This window comes from Rhodnius prolixus, unplaced genomic scaffold (assembly GCF_049639745.1).
Source record: "Rhodnius prolixus isolate KJV_2025 unplaced genomic scaffold, Rpr scaffold_9, whole genome shotgun sequence".
Taxonomy (NCBI): domain Eukaryota; kingdom Metazoa; phylum Arthropoda; class Insecta; order Hemiptera; family Reduviidae; genus Rhodnius; species Rhodnius prolixus.
The window spans coordinates 7,840,618-7,860,387 of NW_027411604.1; the positions used below are offsets into that span (position 1 = coordinate 7,840,618).

At 30.2% G+C, this 19,770-nt stretch overlaps 2 protein-coding genes across 6 annotated transcripts; one reads left to right on the forward strand and one right to left on the reverse strand.

Moving 5' to 3' along the window:
* The first annotated feature begins 213 nt into the window (after window positions 1–213).
* On the forward strand, window positions 214–18,066 carry ksr (kinase suppressor of ras). Of its 5 annotated transcripts, none has more exons than XM_074128213.1 (17): window positions 214–558; window positions 3,207–3,344; window positions 3,421–3,571; window positions 4,187–4,426; window positions 4,535–4,697; window positions 5,400–5,518; window positions 6,041–6,310; window positions 6,401–6,516; window positions 6,590–6,751; window positions 7,954–8,088; window positions 8,166–8,339; window positions 8,436–8,618; window positions 8,706–8,839; window positions 9,018–9,155; window positions 9,602–9,731; window positions 10,690–10,877; window positions 17,569–18,066. In XM_074128213.1, the coding sequence occupies exons 1-16, from the start codon at window positions 415–417 to the stop codon at window positions 10,840–10,842; spliced, it is 2,550 nt and encodes an 849-aa protein (XP_073984314.1). In that variant the 5' UTR covers window positions 214–414; the 3' UTR covers window positions 10,843–10,877; window positions 17,569–18,066. The 5 variants fall into 5 exon arrangements, with proteins under 5 accessions (XP_073984314.1, XP_073984312.1, XP_073984311.1 ...); XM_074128211.1 differs by lacking the exon at window positions 17,569–18,066 and adding an exon at window positions 12,500–17,532; XM_074128210.1 differs by lacking the exon at window positions 17,569–18,066 and having other exon boundaries at window positions 10,690–17,532.
* A 702-nt stretch (window positions 18,067–18,768) lies between these two features.
* mago (mago, exon junction complex subunit) lies at window positions 18,769–19,503 on the reverse strand. Its single transcript, XM_074128220.1, has one exon. It carries the CDS (start codon window positions 19,356–19,358, stop codon window positions 18,918–18,920), a length of 441 nt encoding a protein of 146 aa, XP_073984321.1. The 5' UTR covers window positions 19,359–19,503; the 3' UTR covers window positions 18,769–18,917.
* Window positions 19,504–19,770: the final 267 nt, after the last annotated feature.

Genomic DNA, 19,770 nt, shown 5'->3' on the forward strand with positions numbered 1-19,770 from the left:
TTTTGCAGTTGAAATTATTTTATTTTAAATTACCTAAAAAATCATAGAATAATCGGATAAGCTTTCTTAGGAGTTCAAAATATTTTATTTTAAATTACTTAAAAAAACCTGTATTTAGGTATCATTTAATAAATAATAATTGCTGATTATTTAACTTATAATATTGGAAAGTTAAATCATTTAAGTAAGAAATAATATTTTATTTAGTCGTTGGTAACACTGTCTGATAGCGTAATGAACTGCTGATCTGACGAACTGATGCAGCCGAGAAGTTAAGCTCGTAAAATGGCTACCCTTGTGCTTGTGTTGTATTTTAGGTCTTTACAGTTCTGTAAATTAAATGACAGCTTGGTGTTACGGTTTTATGATGCGTAATAAGTGTTATTAAAATGTAGTTCATTAAATTATATTAAAATGTCTGATGAGGAAGCGGAGCATCGTCGGACCCTAGATGTATTGCAGTCGATGATTGACACTTCTGCTGATAGGCTCGAAGGGTTAAGAACTAAATGTGCAACCAGCGCAGAGTTGACCCAGCATGAAATTCGAACTTTAGAGGTACGGTTTTTATTATGAGTAAATTTAATTGAAGGAAAAATGTTTTAACTTTATTCCAGAATTTTTATGCCGATGATCAATGTCTGTTGGAAATTATTTTTCTAATAATAATTGAATGATAACTCAGTTAGGTTATTAAAAATTGTTTTTCTAATAATTGAATGATAAAAACTCAATTAAATTAATAATTGATTAAAATTCTTTGCACGATGTGCATTTGTTTCTCATATTTAGTCCGGATTTTTTATCCATATGAGTGCCAGTTATCTGTTGCTTCTGCTTTGATATCATACATTTAAATTTATTTTAATCCCAAATAAAGAATGAATGCATTTGATATGAGTGGTTCTGATGTACATTTATCAAAGCAGTTACATTTTTCTAAGTAGTGCTAATACTACTGTCATCTGTTCCTTGCTAAGAATAATACTCGTACGATGCATCGAAATACTTGAACGCCTGAGCTCAGCTGAGATCTTAATCTCTAAAGTTCTTCTGTTCAATTACCTTATGATCAACCGTACTAAAGAATAAAAATGAAAATTTGTAACGTCTAAATATTAAGTAGAAGCTGTTATTTAATTTGGGTGTCGTGTTACTGGTATGGGTTATCTTTTTTTATAGTAACGTGCGAAAGTACTACATCCACAAATATGCTTTGATCCGTATCAAACATATTAAATTAGTCTACCAATATAAATCGTATTCCTCGTAAAACAGATTGTAAAAAATTCCAATATGCCTAAACGAACATTCTTGCTAATGTGTATTTTGATTTGATACTTCCACTTAAGTAACTTTTAAAAATCTTTTAAGTAACAAAATATAATTTCTTAAGGGATCTACATTAAACTATAAAGAACCTACCAAAGAGGTAACATAGTAAATTTTAGAGTATTGTTCATCTGTTTTGGGGACTGATTTATTAATCCAGAAGGAAGAAAGAATATCGCCAATTTCAGTCATTTTATTTTTGGCAAGCGTTCGATTTAGGGACTAAGTCATCTTCTGGGCTTATACTATTTAATATTACATTTTTTACATTGTTATATGTACTTGTGGCTAGTATATTTTTATACTTTGACTTATGATTAACGTTTAAATAATCTAGTTTAATATTAACGTTGGCCGGAATGAATTGATGCTGGGAAGCCCCTTCCAGCCTCTAGAAAACGAAATTCTTGTTAAATTTAAGGCATTTCATCGTCTGAAGTCATTGGCCCAGAGCCTCTTTCCGTAATATAAACACTCTTCTCAAGTTACAGGATCACTGGTCATTAAGCTGAAAAAAAACTCCTTGAAAGAGAAAAATCTAAGATCATGCAACTAGATTCGAACCCAGTAACCTCCTCTAGTGAGCCAAGGCGCTACTTAGCTAATTACCTACCATCTCTTTGATTCTCTGCCTTTTCATTTGACCGAACCTCAATATTTTGAATAAAAATAATTAGAGTATGGCTTTGTTATTATTCTGTAATTCATGGAATAATAATTTAATTTGGTACAGTAATTCCATTGCTTCTCTTGAATTGATTTTTGATATTCTGACTGGTTCGCGAATTTTATTTTTTAGCGAGGGTTTTATCAGCCATTCATCAGATTTAATCAGAATTTATTTATCAGATGTTAATCAGTGTAAATATAATGTTTTTTACTGTTGCTCTAAAACATTTTTTTTTTTTAATTTAAATACTTCAAAGAAATTTATTTGTACATATTAATGTTGGGATTTCAACAGGTTTTGTATTCGATTATGATGATTTATATGGTTAGCTATATTCTTTTCTGTTATTTGAATCGAATCTCATGGGACTCTAGACTTCCTCAAAGCTTGTGCTTTTAAGAATGGCAATCCTTCCAGGTCATAATGCATGAGAAGTTCCTCTGTGTTGGCTACAGCTTGAATGACTCTCATCTCCTGCAACTTGCTTGGTGCACCAAGGCGTCTAAGAGACAGTTCAAAAAACAGCAATCTTCCAATTAATTGGTAGCAGGGCGTCAAATGAGCATTTGTCTCTACAGGCAATAAATTAATAAATTATGTTTGCACTCTAAAAAAAGTGAATATTTAGTAGATTTTTCAATCAGGAAAAAAAACAAAAGTTGTGTGGATAAGGAACTCAAAGTTTTAGTCCGAATTTTCAGATATCTTCATACATTTAAACATTATTATTTGAAGAGGAAAGAAGTTATTCCAGTTTTATTCATTTTTATTAACTATTTCGAACTTTCGATTTAAGGTCTTTGCTAAAGTATTTATCCTTAAAAGAAGAATTTTTCACTCTCTTCATTTCTTGGGCTTCCAACAAACATTAAGGCTTTCCAATCATTTCCAGCTAACTTTTCCATTTAGTTTCCCATCCTAAACTAATCTCTTGACCTTCTGAAGTTAAGCTAGTCGAGGTCTACCATCTTTCCTTAGGTTGAAAGATCTATCGGTCCTCGATTAATATCCATCCTATGCAGCTGACTCAGACTTCTCAAATGTAAAGTTACAAGCAAAAGTTGTCCAGGTATAGATCCTTTAACTCTTGGTTACCTATGATTCGGCAATATACTCCTTTCTCTAGTGGTCATATTTATCTTTCTCAATTAGTAACATAGAATCTGTACAATTAATTATCATATTCCATTAAATTTCATTTTAGGGTAAAATAATCAAATTATTCTCAAGCCAGCTTATAACCAAAGCAAAATTACGAGAAATCTGCGGTTCGAATGATCTACATCTTCCGTCCGTCAAACAATGGCTGCAGGTTGTTGGTCTCAGTAACGAATCAGTAAAGGTAATATGCAATGATTTTCTCATTATTTTTTAAACATCTTATCTCGGTGTATTTAACTGTTTTTATCCCCCAACAGGCTATATGTTATAGAGTAAAATCTATAGAGGCGTTACAAGAAAAATCTGAACATGAGCTGAAAATGTTATTAAGCTGCGATCATTCTACCTTCAAACAAGAAGAACTTAGGCGTTTGAATCGAGCACTTCATAATTTAAAAAGATATACAGGTACTTTTTAAAAAAAATTCCAATTGCTACTTATTTTATGGTTACATGATTTCAAACCTCTGCTTACCGCTGATATAAACATGATATCATTTTGATATAGATTTAGTAAAACAGGTCGGCGCTTTTTATCTTAAACTTTCAAAGTTAGTTTGTTTACATCCTTCATAAAAGGTAGACCATCAGTTTGAATTACCCGCCCTGTCAACTATTCTTTCCCATCGATATTAAAAGCTATCTTTGGATTTTTTTGTTTTATCGTTTAAAAAGTAGACTTCGGATTTGAATAGGCGGTAATGTGAGGAAGCTAGATCTGGTATGCATGCTGCGAGTTTAAATTTCCCATCTTACTGAGAATTTTTGAATTGAAATGATGTGTGCTCTTCGTTGCCTTGGTGAAGAAGGAATTTTGCGTAAGAACGAAGAGGGGGTAGACTTCAAACGAAACGATTTCAAAATTTCACAAATTTTTATTTTCGAAGGACGGGTATTTGGTTGAGGGAAAAAACACTTAAGACTTTTTCTACATCTTTAGTGCCTTTCTTTTAAAATTTTCCATTTTACCACGAATACCATTAATCTCTCTTTTAGGACTAAATTATTTATTTATTTTTATAGAAATCTTAGCAAAAGGAGAATGTGATAGTGGTGAAGTCCCTTTGTACTGGGACTCATGGGACCGTCATCGTGTAGGAAATACCGTATCGCCACGCAGTCATCGTTCAAGGATTGCTAGATCTTCGGTACCAAGTGAAGATAGTCTTTATATGCACCACTTACAAACGATTGGACCGCCACTTTCGCCTCCTTCTTATTCTTCGACACCACCTTCTACCCCTCCAATACTAAAAACTAGAGGTAATCTTTTGTTTTATTTATTTTTAAAAACATTCAGTTGTTTATAATTGGTTTATTATAGACAGTTCCAATTCAGTTAATATCCAAATTATTACTATTTTACTTTAGTTGGAGATCGTAGTAAATTTCCTACCACTCCTCCTCCAAGAAAGAAGCATCAAACCGGTATACAATCTACCGCTTTACTTCCTGATTCTCATCCTCTTACTAAGTCAAAATCTCACGAAAGTCAGTTGGCAAACAAAATAGATGGTGAAAATAACAATACCACGTAAGTATTATTTTCATAGATTTCTGAAAATTGTCTGTTTCATACATCTATCTTATCTAACCTACAGTCGGGGCTTCTGTAAGACAGGAAATCTAATTAGTCTTCAGTAGTTAATTTTTCCTAAGAGCCTAATCACATCATCCCATATGGATAAAAAATGTGAAACCTATGTGAAGAGATTTCAGAGTGATAGGCCCAATACTCTAGACATTGCTAACAATCTTAATGCTTCCATGCGAAGGTGAAGCGGAATTCTTTCCTGGCAATACTCCATAAAAAAAATTGTTCTATGGCAGTACCGTTATAATTAAATTTTTCTTGAATTGTTTGCCCAGCAATGTCAGTGATTATCCTTCATAATGATCAGTGATCAAAAATTTTGTTCTACCAAAATAGGGTTTCATTTTAATGAACAAAACTCAATTTCTCATCTCACTATGCCAATTTAAAGGTAACATAGAGATTACCAGTTCAACCGGCCTTCTTAGTAAGAGGGATTCTTAAGAATATGCCAAACATTAAGCATCATTCTGAAGTTGAAAAAAAGGTGCAATTGAAATGTCGGAAAGAAACGAAATTGAATGAGTTTTCACATCTCTATTTCATCTTATTATTCATTAAAGATCTTCTGTTCATATGAATTTTGGTATTAAACATGAGTTTATTATTTACTTGTTCTTAGAATATTGTATGTTGGTACAGTGTGACTGAGAGACGGGGAAGATTGCCTACAGAACCGGGACCTGATCGTACTTCCCCACTAACGTCAAGTCCAATCAAATCTCCACCTCCTGAACCACATAACGATCAATCATTTAAAGGTAATTTCATAATTTTTCAATTTAAATATAAGTTAATTTAACAATTTTTCAAAATTTAATAATTCACGTCTGCGTTCTTTTATTTAATTATGTTCTTAATTGAATTGCTTAACGAAGGGATTTGCACGTGGTAGTGCAGTGGGCTTCCTGGGTTCAAATCCAGCTTGCTTTTTTGATTCTCTCCCAGAAGCTTTTAAAGCTCTACAGCGGCTGTATACCGAATAGCTATAGAGGGAACACTATCTACAGGCCGACATTGTTTCAAACATTCACACGATGTAAATTATAAAAATCAATATAACTTATCAACATGTGAGATGTCATTTGCGCCCAGCGCCTCTTCAGTGCATTGGGGTCTCGGATAATATTCTCTCATTGAATATTAGCGAATGAATTCTCGGTTGTAGAGGCTGCTGAGAGGAGATAGGTTTGCCTAGGCTCTAATTCAGCACAATACCCCTAATCCCTTATCTCTCAAATCTCAATTAACCATAAAAATTTCATTTTATGTTATTTATACAGCAAGTTCTCTACAAGTACCAAAATCTCCAAGAACGCCTACAATTACGGGTACACGAGGAATTGGACACGTCATTGCTCATCGGTTTACTAAAACTTTTAAAATGATGACTACCTGTGATTATTGTGACAAGCAGATGTTCATTGGTACTGGTCTTAAGTGCAGAGAATGCAAGTACAAATGTCACAGAGATTGTGAAAGTAAAGTTCCACCTTCGTGTGGTCTACCGCGGGAACTTGTAGATGAATTCAGACGTACACTTCAAACTGAAGGTTGGCTTACTTTAATTAAAAAACATTAATAAATAACCAAAATTATTTCCTTTTAAATAGTAGCATGAATTTTTTTAAAAATCTAATTAGGGTTCCAGTCTAATCAGTCTCCTAATTTGGGAAGACCATCACCGAGTCACTACGCCCCTGGAGTACACAATAGAAGAGATCAAAGGAAGGCTGCTATTAATGTGCCACCATTTCCAGTAACTAAAAGTCTTTTAAAAAGTCTGATTACTCTACATAGTTATTAAAATTTTAAAGTGATTTTAATTGCAGGGAGGTCCAGATTCCAGTTCTAATACATCAAGTTGTAATAGTTCTACTCCTTCAAGTCCAGCATTAATATCAATGCAAACTCCGGCTGCCACAGCGCCCAAACATCAGTTTGATTTCCCTGATGTAGTCACCCTTGATACCCATCCTTTAGACAGATCTCAGGTAATCCTTATTTCAATTTTCATTTAACTGTTCATCTTAATTCGTAAACTACTAGATTAAACTATGTAGGTAGATGTTAGAATTGTGAATTTACGCTTCAGCGTTAACTTTAAAGACATACCATCCTTTGTGCCCCGTCACCAACCTACCTGCACGCTTCATAATTTTCGAAGTGCTACACTTGGTTAGAAGAGTTCGTTATAAGATGTTGCAACATTAGGATATACAAAGTGATCTCTCTAGTCCAAGCCTTGCTAATTATTTCTTCGGGATATAATACTTAACAAGAATTGGAGTGTAAATTAGTAAAATTTAATTAAAAAAAGTTTAATTTACAATAAATGTAAATTAAATATCTCAGAATCTCAAAGCTGAGTAAAAAGAAAGAATTTGAAAATACATGTTCTATATGTTAAGAAGGAATTAAAACAAAACTAAGAATTGTCTGAAAAATAAATTTTTTATTTGATATCTTTAACAAAACGCCTAATGGGAACATATTTTAATATGTATTTAGTCGTAGCTTTCTTAATAGACGAAAAAGTGTATAAGTTGCCAATTTTATTCGAGTTAAACCCTCGAGCTGAAGCGTTTCTATAATGTAGGGTACAGGATAACTTTACTACATTAAATTAAAGTGATTTACCTTCTTTTTTTTAAAACATTTTACGCTCTTCCTCTAGTATTGTGAATAAAGTTCCGAGAAAATGCTCTGCTTTCTGAAGTAAGCCCAATTTGTAAACACTTTTAAATGTCTCAAAAGAAATTTAAATTTCTCATCAACCACAAAGCATACTCCAGATGAATTCAGTATTTTACATTTTTTGTGGGTTTTCAAAACTCGTCAATTTTCAAATGAAGTTATTTGTCACTATATCTTCTATTTTTCGGTTACTGATGTATTATATCACTTACGAGGAACATCATTGAGGATTAGACGTTCGCGAACATTCTTTTATACCCTTTTGGTTTTATTTAAGGAGGAGTTCTTAGCTTCTAATTGAGTGAAAAATGAACTTTAATTAGACTTAGAGCAGAGTAATCATTGAGATCCATCAGTATTCCTTGGGGTATCTTTTTCAAAAGCAAAAGCACTAACCATTTTGCATTGTAGTTATTTATAATTTAACGATATTTGCTTTCAATTCAGGCATTTGAAGGAACATTTACCGAATGACAATCTCTCCTTGCGTTTGTTCTAGGATTCAGATAGAACAGTGTCTGTTTCTGGTAGTGTGAGCACTGATTCTGACCGAACTCCTGTTAGAGTGGACAGTCAGGATAGTCAAGTTTCTGATGGTGAAGCTGTAGATCGACCGTGGCCCCGACAAAACAGCGTACGTACATTTTAGTGGCATAAGAAAAATAAACAAATTAAAAAATATATCAACTTTTATGTTTTATTTTTTTACAGTTGTCAATGAAGGAATGGGAAATTCCATTTGATGAGTTAAGGAGGGGTGATCCCTTAGGGACCGGCCACTTTGGTACCGTATACCGTGGTAATTGGCATGGTGATGTAGCTATCAAAGTTCTCAACATGAGCTATTTGGACGATGAGAAAACACTGGAAGGCTTTAAACATGATGTGAGCAATTCTAAAAAAAAAAAAAAAAATATCGAGGATATTGGTTTTATCTTTGAAACAAAGAATAGTCGTCTAAGATTTTTGTAATTATTTTAGGTGGCGACATTTCGTAAAACTCGACATGAAAATCTTGTGCTCTTTATGGGAGCGTGCATGCAGCCTCCTTTGGCAATTGTCACTAGCATGTGTAAAGGTTATTCACTTTACACCCATATACATGTGTACAAGGATAAGTTCGCAATGAACAAAACAGTTTCTCTTGCTCAGCAAATTTCTCAGGTAGAAACATCCTTTATTTTTTAAATAATTACAAATTAAAAGTGCAAAATTTAAGCTATAAATATTTAATCAACTTTTCTTTTTAAGGGAATGGGTTACCTTCATGCAAGAGGAATTGTGCACAAAGACTTGAAGTCAAAAAATATTTTTCTTGAAAATGGAAAAGTTGTTATTACAGATTTTGGACTTTTCAGCGTTACCAAATTATGTTTCGGCACGAGGTATATTTTTTTCATATTCTTTTCTTTTCAAAAAGGTATATTCTTTTCAAAACATCTGATTTTTTGTGATGATAGTTCAAAATGCAAAAGTTTTTCGAACGTACCTTTATGTCAGTTTTAAGAGTTCAACTATTTTAGTGTACCGTTCTATTCATTTTTTTTTTTTTTTTTTTTTTAGAAAGGGAGATGGTTTAAGTATTCCTCCAGGTTGGCTATGTTATTTGGCTCCTGAAATAGTTAGAAGTTTAAGAGCACACCAAAAACCAGAAGATGATGATCTTCCTTTTTCAAAATCTACAGATATTTACGCCTTTGGGTGAGTGAATTTTCTTTACTTTTTAAGTTAGATTCTTCTGCTCTTATTTTCATTGGTAAATAATTACATAAAGAAAAAATGATTATGTATTTTTTATTCACTTAATATAATAGCCAGTTAACTTATTAGTTGTAATAAGTGGATGATAATTGGTAGAGAAATTCATTTAAAGTCTTGGAATAAAAAAATCTAGCAGAGATTCAAAATGTAGGGAATTCAAACAAACATTTCGAGTTATTTTTGAGAAAAAGGAACAAAGTAAAAGGTGACCAATTTATAGCGAAGTATTATTGCGGAAGAAGTTTGTTTTTTTGGCATTTTTAGTGGAATTCAAATTCGAAAGTTGAAAACTATATGCTCTAAAGTATGTCTTGAGCTAGTAGAGAATTAGTAACAACATAATATTCAACTTCGTAAAACTTTAAAAATTTTCATTATTATTTCAGAACTGTTTGGTACGAATTATTGTGTGGCGAATGGCCATTCAAAGGACAACCACCAGAAGCAATAATCTGGCAAGTAGGTAAAGGTATGAAACAGACGTTAGCTAATCTTCAAGCTTCACGAGAAGTTAAAGTAAGTGAATACTGCTATATTATAACATTCTATAATATTTAGCTCGATTTTAAATTATTCACGAAGTATATGCCTAGATAGTTTTATTAGAATGTCCTTGGCTATTTGGGTAATTCAATTAAGCATCTTAAGCAAAAATAAAAGAAGTATATGATATAATTTCGTAGTAAGTTTGATAGATGTTAAATTCATTTTTTAAGAATTAAATTTTGATTCTAAAATTGCGTATAATTTTAATGAATGTATTATGAATATAAGTTTCTCTATTATATTAATAACAGTAAAAAATAGCAAAACAAAAAAAGGCAACACCAGTTTGAGAAATTAAGGTTGTGATGATTCCAAATTAGTTCGTAAGTTTACATTCGTTGAATGAAATGGTGCAAAAGATTTAAGAGTAACAATCATACCTATACAAAAGAGTATAGGAAAGAAGTAATAATCTCTGATAAATAAGATTTTTTTATCCGTAGAAAAGCTAATATAGCAATATCACTTGCTGAGGAGGGTGCTTTCAGCTTTTGGTGTTGGCGATTGACATTTGTGGAAGCTTTAATGGAACAAATAATCTAAAAAAAATATTTTTTTTGTACAATTTAAAAAAAAAATTGGGAATGATCTTTTTTTATATATATAGCAAACGATCTATAGTTCGTATTTGAGTTTACATGCAGTGACCATTTATTGAAAGTCACTTTTTTGGGGGGACTCAAGGAACTGTTTAAACGTATATTTTGAGTGAATACAAAATAAAAAATTGTCTTGATCGCAATAATTCTTCTTAATAGAAGAAAAGTGTAAATTAAAATAAAAATACAGAAAGTAATAATTTCCAAATTCCGTTTTGATAGTATACAATATACATGATTTGTGTAAACGTCATTTTAGATTCACCACTTGTTAGTTTAACGGTATTAAGATTAATACTAGAACTTTCTAATAATAAATTATTCTTTAGGATATCCTAATGAAGTGTTGGTCATATAGATCTCCCGACAGGCCAGATTTCGTATATTTACATAAAGCATTAGAGAAGGTGCCAAAGAAACGACTTGCTCGTAGCCCATCCCATCCTATTCATCTCTCACGTTCAGCAGAATCAGTTTTTTAAAAACAGAACTTTACTTCATTCTCCTTCTTTTTAAAGTATGTATTTTCTTCTACATATTTATTATCTATATTTATGTGATTGATCTCTTTAAAACTGTCTTCGTATTATCAGTTTGTACATCTATAATTTCTTATTTATTTATTATTATTATTTTTATTTCATAAGTACTGTGTTTCAATATTTAGATTTCATATTTAATTTTATTATTCACTGGCGTTTGTAATTTATTGTGTAATATTTCTTAAATGTGATGATTTCAAAATTTTATGAAAATTGTCTAATTGTAGAAACAAAAATTAGTCATTTTACATAAGACCACTTTATAAATACGTCTTTTTTTAAATTTATTAGTTACGTTACAAGCAGAAATTGTATGAAGTATTTCCGGATGTTTTTAATTAAAAATGAAATGTATGCACTGATGATTTTGCAAATTACATCATTATATAAAATGCATGTGGAAATTACATATAGATTTATTAAAAAAATTTAAATTTCGGAAGAAGTTCATTACGATATAAAAAAAAAAGTCAAATTAACGTTAAATGAAAATTATTTTTAAAAAGAAATTTGTAGATAATAAGGGCTTTTCACTTCTCATTAATTTTTATTTGTTTGCAATGGAAAAATTATGATCATTTTTAAATATTAGTAGACTACTTTTTTATAAAACTGCTTTATGGAAGAAATGAATCTCGTTGCCTTGATCTTCATATATGTATGTCATAATATTTAAGATTAATAATGCGATTTATTTAGAAAGCGTGGTACTCCCCTCACATCACTTACCTGTGCTGACTCATGGAATAAATTACAGATTAAAACATTGCAAAAACATAATTAAATTAGTCTTCATTAAAATGAAATCTTTAATGCCTGAAAAATTCCTCATGTTTTAAAGAAAAACACTTTTAACAATAATTCGTGTTTTGTGATTACAAGATATGTCTTCTTTTTTAGGTAAAATACTTGTAGTAATGGCACTTATTTTCGCACTGAAAGAGTGTACTATGGGTTGTAAACATAAGTGATTATCGTTCTTAACTGAAATCGTTTTGTGTTCTTAATATTAGGCCTTCCACAACGTCTCAAAGAATATTAAGCAATTGAATGTGTTAGAAAGCATAGTAATTCTCTCATTTATACTAGGGATAAAAAATTGTCACATGTCTAAGACAGTTAGTGAAAACATGTGCGGTTGTAATGCTGTATTTCTTTTTTTTTTTTTAATTTTTGTTTGGTGGACACTATAAAATTAAGATAATAATGGTTCAGTCGGGAACGATTTGAATGAGTGGTTCACAAGAGTGATGAAAATTGCATGGTAATCAACAATAAATTTGTGGTAACTTTTTGAAATCAGGGCAAGTGATGATGACTGGATTATGGTAAAAGTTTAAAAGCATTTCATTATTATTATTATTATTATTACTGTTTTATTTTTTATTCTTCCTAGATGTATTTGACTCTTAAGGATTATTTTGTACGCTAAATGTTTTTATTGTCGTTAAAAACGTGCAACCATACCATATTTATTAGGTGAAATAATTTCAATTTAAAATTTGCGGTTTAATGCAGTTTATTATTTAAATTTTTTAAGAATTGAAACATAGGTAACATAAATTGATTTTAATTTGAACACACACTGTCCAAATAGTTTTTCAACTCGATGTTAATCGTTGAAAACATCACCTAAATGAAAATCAACGTGCAACAATCATCCGCCATCTCTCATCAGTTGTAGCTTCAAAGATTTCTTTCAAGCAAACTCATCGGCTTCTTCTTTTCCATAGGTATTATTTACTAATACTTATTAGCAGGTCCAGATTTCGTAATTTCTTCAGTTCGCCAAGAAAATTTCTTAAAAGTGCGATCATTTCTCTATTTGATTGTGTAGATATATATTTTTTTTTGTTTATTAATTTATTTTATTTTTGTATCGTAGTTCTCATAAATTGTAACCAAAATACAAAACTTGTTTTCGGCATTTAAAGGTTGTAATAAGTAAGTTACCACATACTTTGCCCATATTGTTTCATTAATAAAAAGAAGTAGCCTCTGCTTAATTTATTATTGAATCATAGAGGGAGAGAGAGATAACCATCTAAACAGAAAGAACGAGCAGTTTGCCTGAATATTCATTCATTTTATTTATAAAATAGTAACAGATCTTCCATATAATCCATCTGAAGGTTTCTATTGAAAGAAAATTGTTTTTGGGTCATAATAGACAAAGTTTGACTTAAAAAAAATTATTGTATTAATTCAATATTTTCTAATACTAAATTTAAGATAAGAATTACCTGTAAATTATCCTAGTCATTCCAATGTTTATGAGAAAAAAAAAAGATATTAAACGTTGACTGAAAATATCTTCTTAATTAATTTGTAAGTGGGTATATACGTATAACATTTCTATATAAAAGAAAAAATGTTTTTCTTGCTTTATTTATAATAAAAAAAAAAAAGTTCACGTCTATTAAACAAAAAATTAGAAATATACACAAATTAAATTTCATCAGGGATGTTTGACTAGAAATGTATGAAATTCGGTATAAAAAAAAATGTTTATCTAAAATAAATACAAAAATTTATGTACCAGATAACCCCTGCATCATTCTTGAGCATTATTATAATATATATATAAAATATCGTTTTAGCTTAACAATCACAGAATGCTTGTTTATTTTGTTTTATTTTTGTTAGCTCTTTTCAGATTTCACCCATTTTTAAGTATTTATTTGGAAATATTTTGCTTCAACTTAAAAGTGTGATTGGTAATTCAGCAGAGCTGCTAATCTTCTTTATTAACTTTTCAAACATGTTAAAATTAAAAAGCGTTAATAAATTAATATGACAATAAACTTCTCTTTAATTTTGTTCAAAATTTATTGATTTGCGAGGGACTTCTAAGATATTTTTCATATTGTAATATCTATGGGGAAGTATGGTTAAGCTCTAAAAATGCTTTCAGAGACGGCTTAGGACATCAAGGTGGATGTTGTCAAGATTTTTCATTCCTTGAAATATTAATACTTGGTAAAATATTTTTTCACTTAAGTTCCTCGATATGTATGACACAATTCTAACTACTAAAATGTTGGTAATGTTTCTAAAAGGTAATGAAAATTGCTGCCCTCCTCTTTATTCAACCTGCATAGATGATTAGCGGAAATGTTGTAAATAAATCCGAAAAGTGATGATGCATAAAACATGATGTAATGAATAGATAGTATCTAAATCTGTTATATCACCTGGTTGGTTTAGCGGCACTATTAAGAAAATTTCATAAAACCCATTGTGTGAAGGAACATAATGTAATCTCGGACTAAAACTCGTTAATAAACTTCCTTTAAACGTATTCTGTTTCATAGAACATTTTTTCTTGATGCAAATAGTTACTAACTATTCTGTTGAAATTTTCGGCATTTTTTCTAGGCAAACTCCCTGTACATATACATACAAAGTATATTATATAATATTGTGTAAGATATGTTTGTATTATTAATGTAAATAATATTTATTAAAAACTAAAACAAATTAGATTTTAATCAAGTGAAAATAAGAAACAAAACCACATTGCACCTCATTATTTAAACAAAAATTGAGATGCAGCCGTTTTAGTGTATCAGTTTTTAATTATTCTTTTATTTTTTTTTTTATAAAATTTGACCTGTGATTGGCATACATATAAAACAAAAACTTAATTTACCATAATCAAAAAGCAAAACATGTTTGAAAAAAGTTATTAGGTAGAGCGCCAATTTGCCTGACATGTAAATATATGTTGTATAGTTTTGTAACATTTAAATATTATTACGCCATAAATCACCCAAGATTTTTTCCCCTTATAACTCTCATAAAAACAAATTTTCAAAAAAATCAGTTTTATGATATTATCGATTAATGTTTGAATCATCATAGTCTTACAATAATTTCAATGTTAGACTTTAAAATTTATTTAGATTTTTCTTTGATTGGAAAATCAAATGAGGTTTAGCCCTAGTACAATAATAAAAATCCTTTTAAAATGTCCTACCGGACAGTTTTAATATCTTTAATTTATCTGTTTGTAGTCTTGAAATGTTTTATTCAAAATAAATATATTTGTAAGACTCTATATTTACTTTTTAATATAGTTTAGAAATGTAGATAAACATACAAGTCAAAATTTATAAACAGTTTTAAGGCTTCTTTATGAAAATGCGAATTTAAAAAATAGTTCATCACTAATTAAAAATTTCATTATGGAAATTATTCTCATTTAACGAAAATTTTAGTGGATCGCTTTTATTTTCTTTGGATATATCCCATTTTAATCTTAGGAATAGATATTAAGTTCCTACTTTTGCCCCTAAATATTCCTTAAAATTCTTTATTATTCGGTAAATAAATTGCATTCCTTTTTCCCTTAAAACACAGCTTTAAAATAAAAGAAAAAATGGAGTTTCTTTCTAAACAATTTTTTTTCTGAAAATATTTTTACAAAGGAAAAAATAAAATCGATAATTGCCTTAGATCTACGCGGACACTATTCTATGACTTTCTCAAAGTACATAGTTGTGATACATTTACATCGCAAACTAGGAATTTACAACTTTTAAATCCAGCCATAAAAAAAACAAAAAGCCGGTCTAATGGGAATAAAGTTATTTAATTTTTTGATTCTTCAATGTACTTTTATTTTGTTTTTTCAAATATTTCTTCAGGAAGCCATTCATAGCGAGAACTCCTCTCCGACTCTCTTCTCTTGCTCTTGACAAATTCCAGTTTTTATCTAAAATTAATGTTTTCAACTATTTTCTACTTGCCACGATTCGTCTTTGTTGACATCATATTCTGTTTTATTTGTATTTTTCTCATAAATTGCAGTAAAAAATTACCTTTGATACCACAATGGTACTTGTGTCAGTGTAAGAAGATGTTACCAAGCATCTTAAGGGATTTAACAAGCACAGTTCATATAATTAAACGGTTCTGCCTTACTTAAACAACTTTTTTCACTTATGTCTTTTAAACTTCGAGTACTCAAATGATTTTTGATACATAGGAATTTAATACGTTTTATATTTTTGTTATGTGTAAGCTTTAATTGCAGTCTTGTATTAGATATTTGTTACAGCTTATCATCGTGAATAAAAAAAACATACTTTATAAGACCAAAACCACTCGAAAATTGTAAAGAGACCGTAAAGTGAAGTAGTGTTAGGTTATACTTTGGCAATTTCTATATAAACTATATTAAATGAAGACCTTTTTCAAATGTAGAGTTACATTTTACTATGAGTTTAAATTAGAATAAAAATACATGAAAGATCACTTTAACTAATTAATCACCATTAACCCTTCAGGCTGTTGTAAATATGTGCTAAATAGTTTTCAACAGAATTTAATTTTTAACAATTATTTATTTATTTTTCAGTCCGAAAAAAAAATTTTTGTTAATAACCAGAAACTTGAAAAAATTAGGTGTACAAAATTTCTAATTAATTTTCTAAAAAAGTTCTCGTCCTCCTTCTTGTACAAAATAGTAAGATTGGGATTTTCTTCTTGATAAAACAATTTAAGTAAAAAGAAACATTCCATTACATTTTAACTGCACCACGAATATATTTTTTTTATTTGTTAAATTTGAGTTAAACTTTAAATAATACTTATATTATTATAATTAATATGTACATAAATCAGCTAAATTACAGTAGTATGTAAAAAGTTTGTGATAATATTATATGTGTTAATGGAAAATACAAAATAAAACAGTTATATTCTCAGTGTCAATTTACGCTTAACTCTATTTATGACAGAAAGGAAAAAATATTGATATATACTTAGCTAGTTCATGTGCAATTCTTTTTATTCATTAATTTTAATTTTTTAAGTTTTATTTACTACAGATCCCTTAATGAAAATCTATTCAAGCTTTAAAAGTTTAAATTAAATTAAAATTACGTCGTTTTTTAATCGAACAGCGAGTGGAAATTGGTAATAATGAGTTATTTTATAGATCAAAATTACATACCTTTTTCCTTTTACAATACCCATAATTTAGTTTGATCAGTTAATTGTTAAAGTGTTCTGTTTGTGGATATTTACTAATTTATAACACGAACAAATAAGAGAAAAACAACAATGATGGTTTGAAAAAATTATAAAACTTTATTAAATATGTAGTATGGTTACATAAATGATTTTTTTTGCATTCGGATAAATTATTATGGTCATTAGGGAGAGTTACCATTTTCCCCTTATAATATCCCAACTCATTCAAGCCATTAAGTCTTTGTTTTGAAGTCGTTGTTTTGTCAAATTATATTTTTTCCCCCCTTTCTTTTTTCTTGGACACTTCAATTTTCTATTTTATTGAGGACATTATTCTTAGCAATAATGGACTGATTTGCCCATAGAAAAGCTATGCATTGGCCCTTGCTGCCTAATAAGTTGTAAAAAAATTATAATAATAATAAAATTCAAGTCTGTTCAGTGCCAATTTCAAAATTTGCTAGCAGGAGTATTGTTATCAAACAAATAACAAAAATATATGTTAAAAAAAATGTCTGTCAAATACTTAAATATTTCCAATATATAATTCGCCTTCTTAAAAGTTATTATACATTAAGAATTTATTCAAACAAAAATATGTAAAAATTATTTATTTGTGTAAATATTAAATATATTGTTGGGTATTGAATATTTATTGTGTCTTTATTTGAGGATTTTTTTTTTTAGGCGCGTCAACATCTGAGGTCATTGGCGGAGCTTTTTGTAGTGCACTTTAGGTCTCCGTACCGTGTGTTCTCTCATTACTGACACTATCCATCCTCGAACAGTAAGAAGCTCCTAGGAGCAGAAAATGAAAAGGCCAGCTGCAAGATTCGAATATATATGCAGTTCACTAGAATGTATTATGTATCAAGAAAGAACTACCTTTGATATTGTTTGCATGGAGAGAAGAAACATTTCACACCCAATCCATAATTAACTTCAAAGTAATTTTAATATCACCCACCTCAGTACGTTTGAACATATGAGTAGAAAAGGAGTATGACGGTTCAGTGTGACGATAAATATTTCTGGAACGAAAGAAGTTGCTTATCGAGATTTTGAGCAGAAGTGGGAAATTTTTCGATATATAGAGGTTTTTCCAAGTAAAAGAAAGAAGTATCTAATCTTAATTTTATCACCGACCCTTCATCCTCCGAAATGAGATTTTCGACCATGTGCCTTGTGAGTAAAAGAGACAAAGATTTTTTACATAAATACGAATTTGAGATCCTGCAATATATTTAGCAGAAAAAAGTTAGGATTTGAATAGTAGCAGAGGAGACATACTACCAAAAACAGCCGGCTGCCCACAGAAACTTAGCCTGTTCATAAGAAAAATTTTTAACTTCTCCGAACAATTTGACCGAATAACAAAATGACTACAAAGAGTTGATTTTTCAGCAACTTTTGAAACGTATTTAACGTAAAATCATTGTGTTCATTTTCCAAAATCAAAAGCCACCTCTAATGCTGGAAACATGGTTGAGCGGCGAAAACAAACACTAGTTATCGTATGGAACTACTTTAAAAACTGAACTCTTTTTAAAAAGTAAATCATTTCTTATTCAAAACCTTTCATACCCTGAGCCATACGAATCTTTAAGAGCTTAAATTAAAAGAGCATCACTTTTGACCTATTCTTCGTGAAATCGATAAATATTTTCAATAATTGGATTGTTGGCGCCATTACCTTCAGATGTCGCGCCTTAAATTAATATTTAAAAAAAACTAATCTGGTCTACTTACGTCGATACAAAAATTTGCCCGAGAATTACAGGAATTTCCGTCGTAGATTATAACTACTACCTTCTGTAAGCAAATATAAACTTCATACCAATATCATTCAAAATCAATAAGGGTAATTAATTATGCTATACAAACATGCTGACTTAGGTACTTTATTGCAAAAATAATACAGTTTATTAAACATCGAAACCAATTAGCAACAGCACTTCATAAAAATGTTCATTAAACGAAGAAATATTGTCACTCATTTTTTAGAAACAGTACCTTGCTTAATATTTCAATGCGTATTAGATTGGTTTAATTTTGAAATGCAAACCAATTAGTGAAAATACCAGACACTTAAGATCCTGTACAAGATAATAAAAACATCTTAATCCCTCTGGGTCTCTTGAATGATTGACATCAACCAGCGAACCAGTTTTTGAAGTGGTGAATGCTATATGCTCATCTCCTATTACAATTTCCAATTCTTGGCGCCCTACTCGATCTGGCTGTGGCCATAGAGAATCATCTTCTTGCATAATTTCAGAATCTAAGATTATACGTTTCAATTCTTCCATAACGCAGTTGTGAACATACGCCTCTTTCCTGATCATTGTATCATTTTTATAGTTGGAGTTATTCGCGTATCGTAGTTTTCCGTCTGGTCTGAATTCAAATTCCAAAAACTCGTGACCAAATTTACCTTTATGTCCAACATAATATCGAATGTAGAAATCTTTAGACATTGTTCGCACTGTCAAAGTAAATTACAATACTTAAACACTAGGAACTATCCCCTTTTACATACGCAACTGAAGCTAACAAAGTTACATCTAACAATCAGGTTATTATCCATATCCAGTGTTGCCTCTATGCGCAGGGTTAGCCAAAACGAAGCGCATGTGTTAAATGTGACGAATTGAATGATTGTAAGTGACGCTCTGCTCCAAAAACTATGTTCCTTAGTAATCTTAAGCAAAGGAGATTCTATGGTGGAAAAAGCACCATCATGATGTGATCACCTTCTCATACAGAAAATTATTCTTGACTATTATAGATTAGTGCTTCATTAAACTTGTTTAAACAAATTGACTGCGTGATAAATTCCTTTTCACCTTAGCCGAAGCAGATTATATCCTTATCTTTGCTTACCAACTT

Excerpts from the sequence above, each read along its gene's own strand:
- ksr (XM_074128213.1), top strand. The coding sequence starts at position 415 with ATGTCTGATGAGGAAGCGGAGCATCGTCGGACCCTAGATGTATTGCAG. Across the intron at positions 4,427-4,534 it reads TCCAATACTAAAAACTAGAG|TTGGAGATCGTAGTAAATTT; the intron begins GTAATCTTTTGT and ends ATTTTACTTTAG. Across the intron at positions 8,619-8,705 it reads TTGCTCAGCAAATTTCTCAG|GGAATGGGTTACCTTCATGC; the intron begins GTAGAAACATCC and ends TTTCTTTTTAAG.
- mago (XM_074128220.1), bottom strand. The coding sequence starts at position 19,358 with ATGTCTAAAGATTTCTACATTCGATATTATGTTGGACATAAAGGTAAA.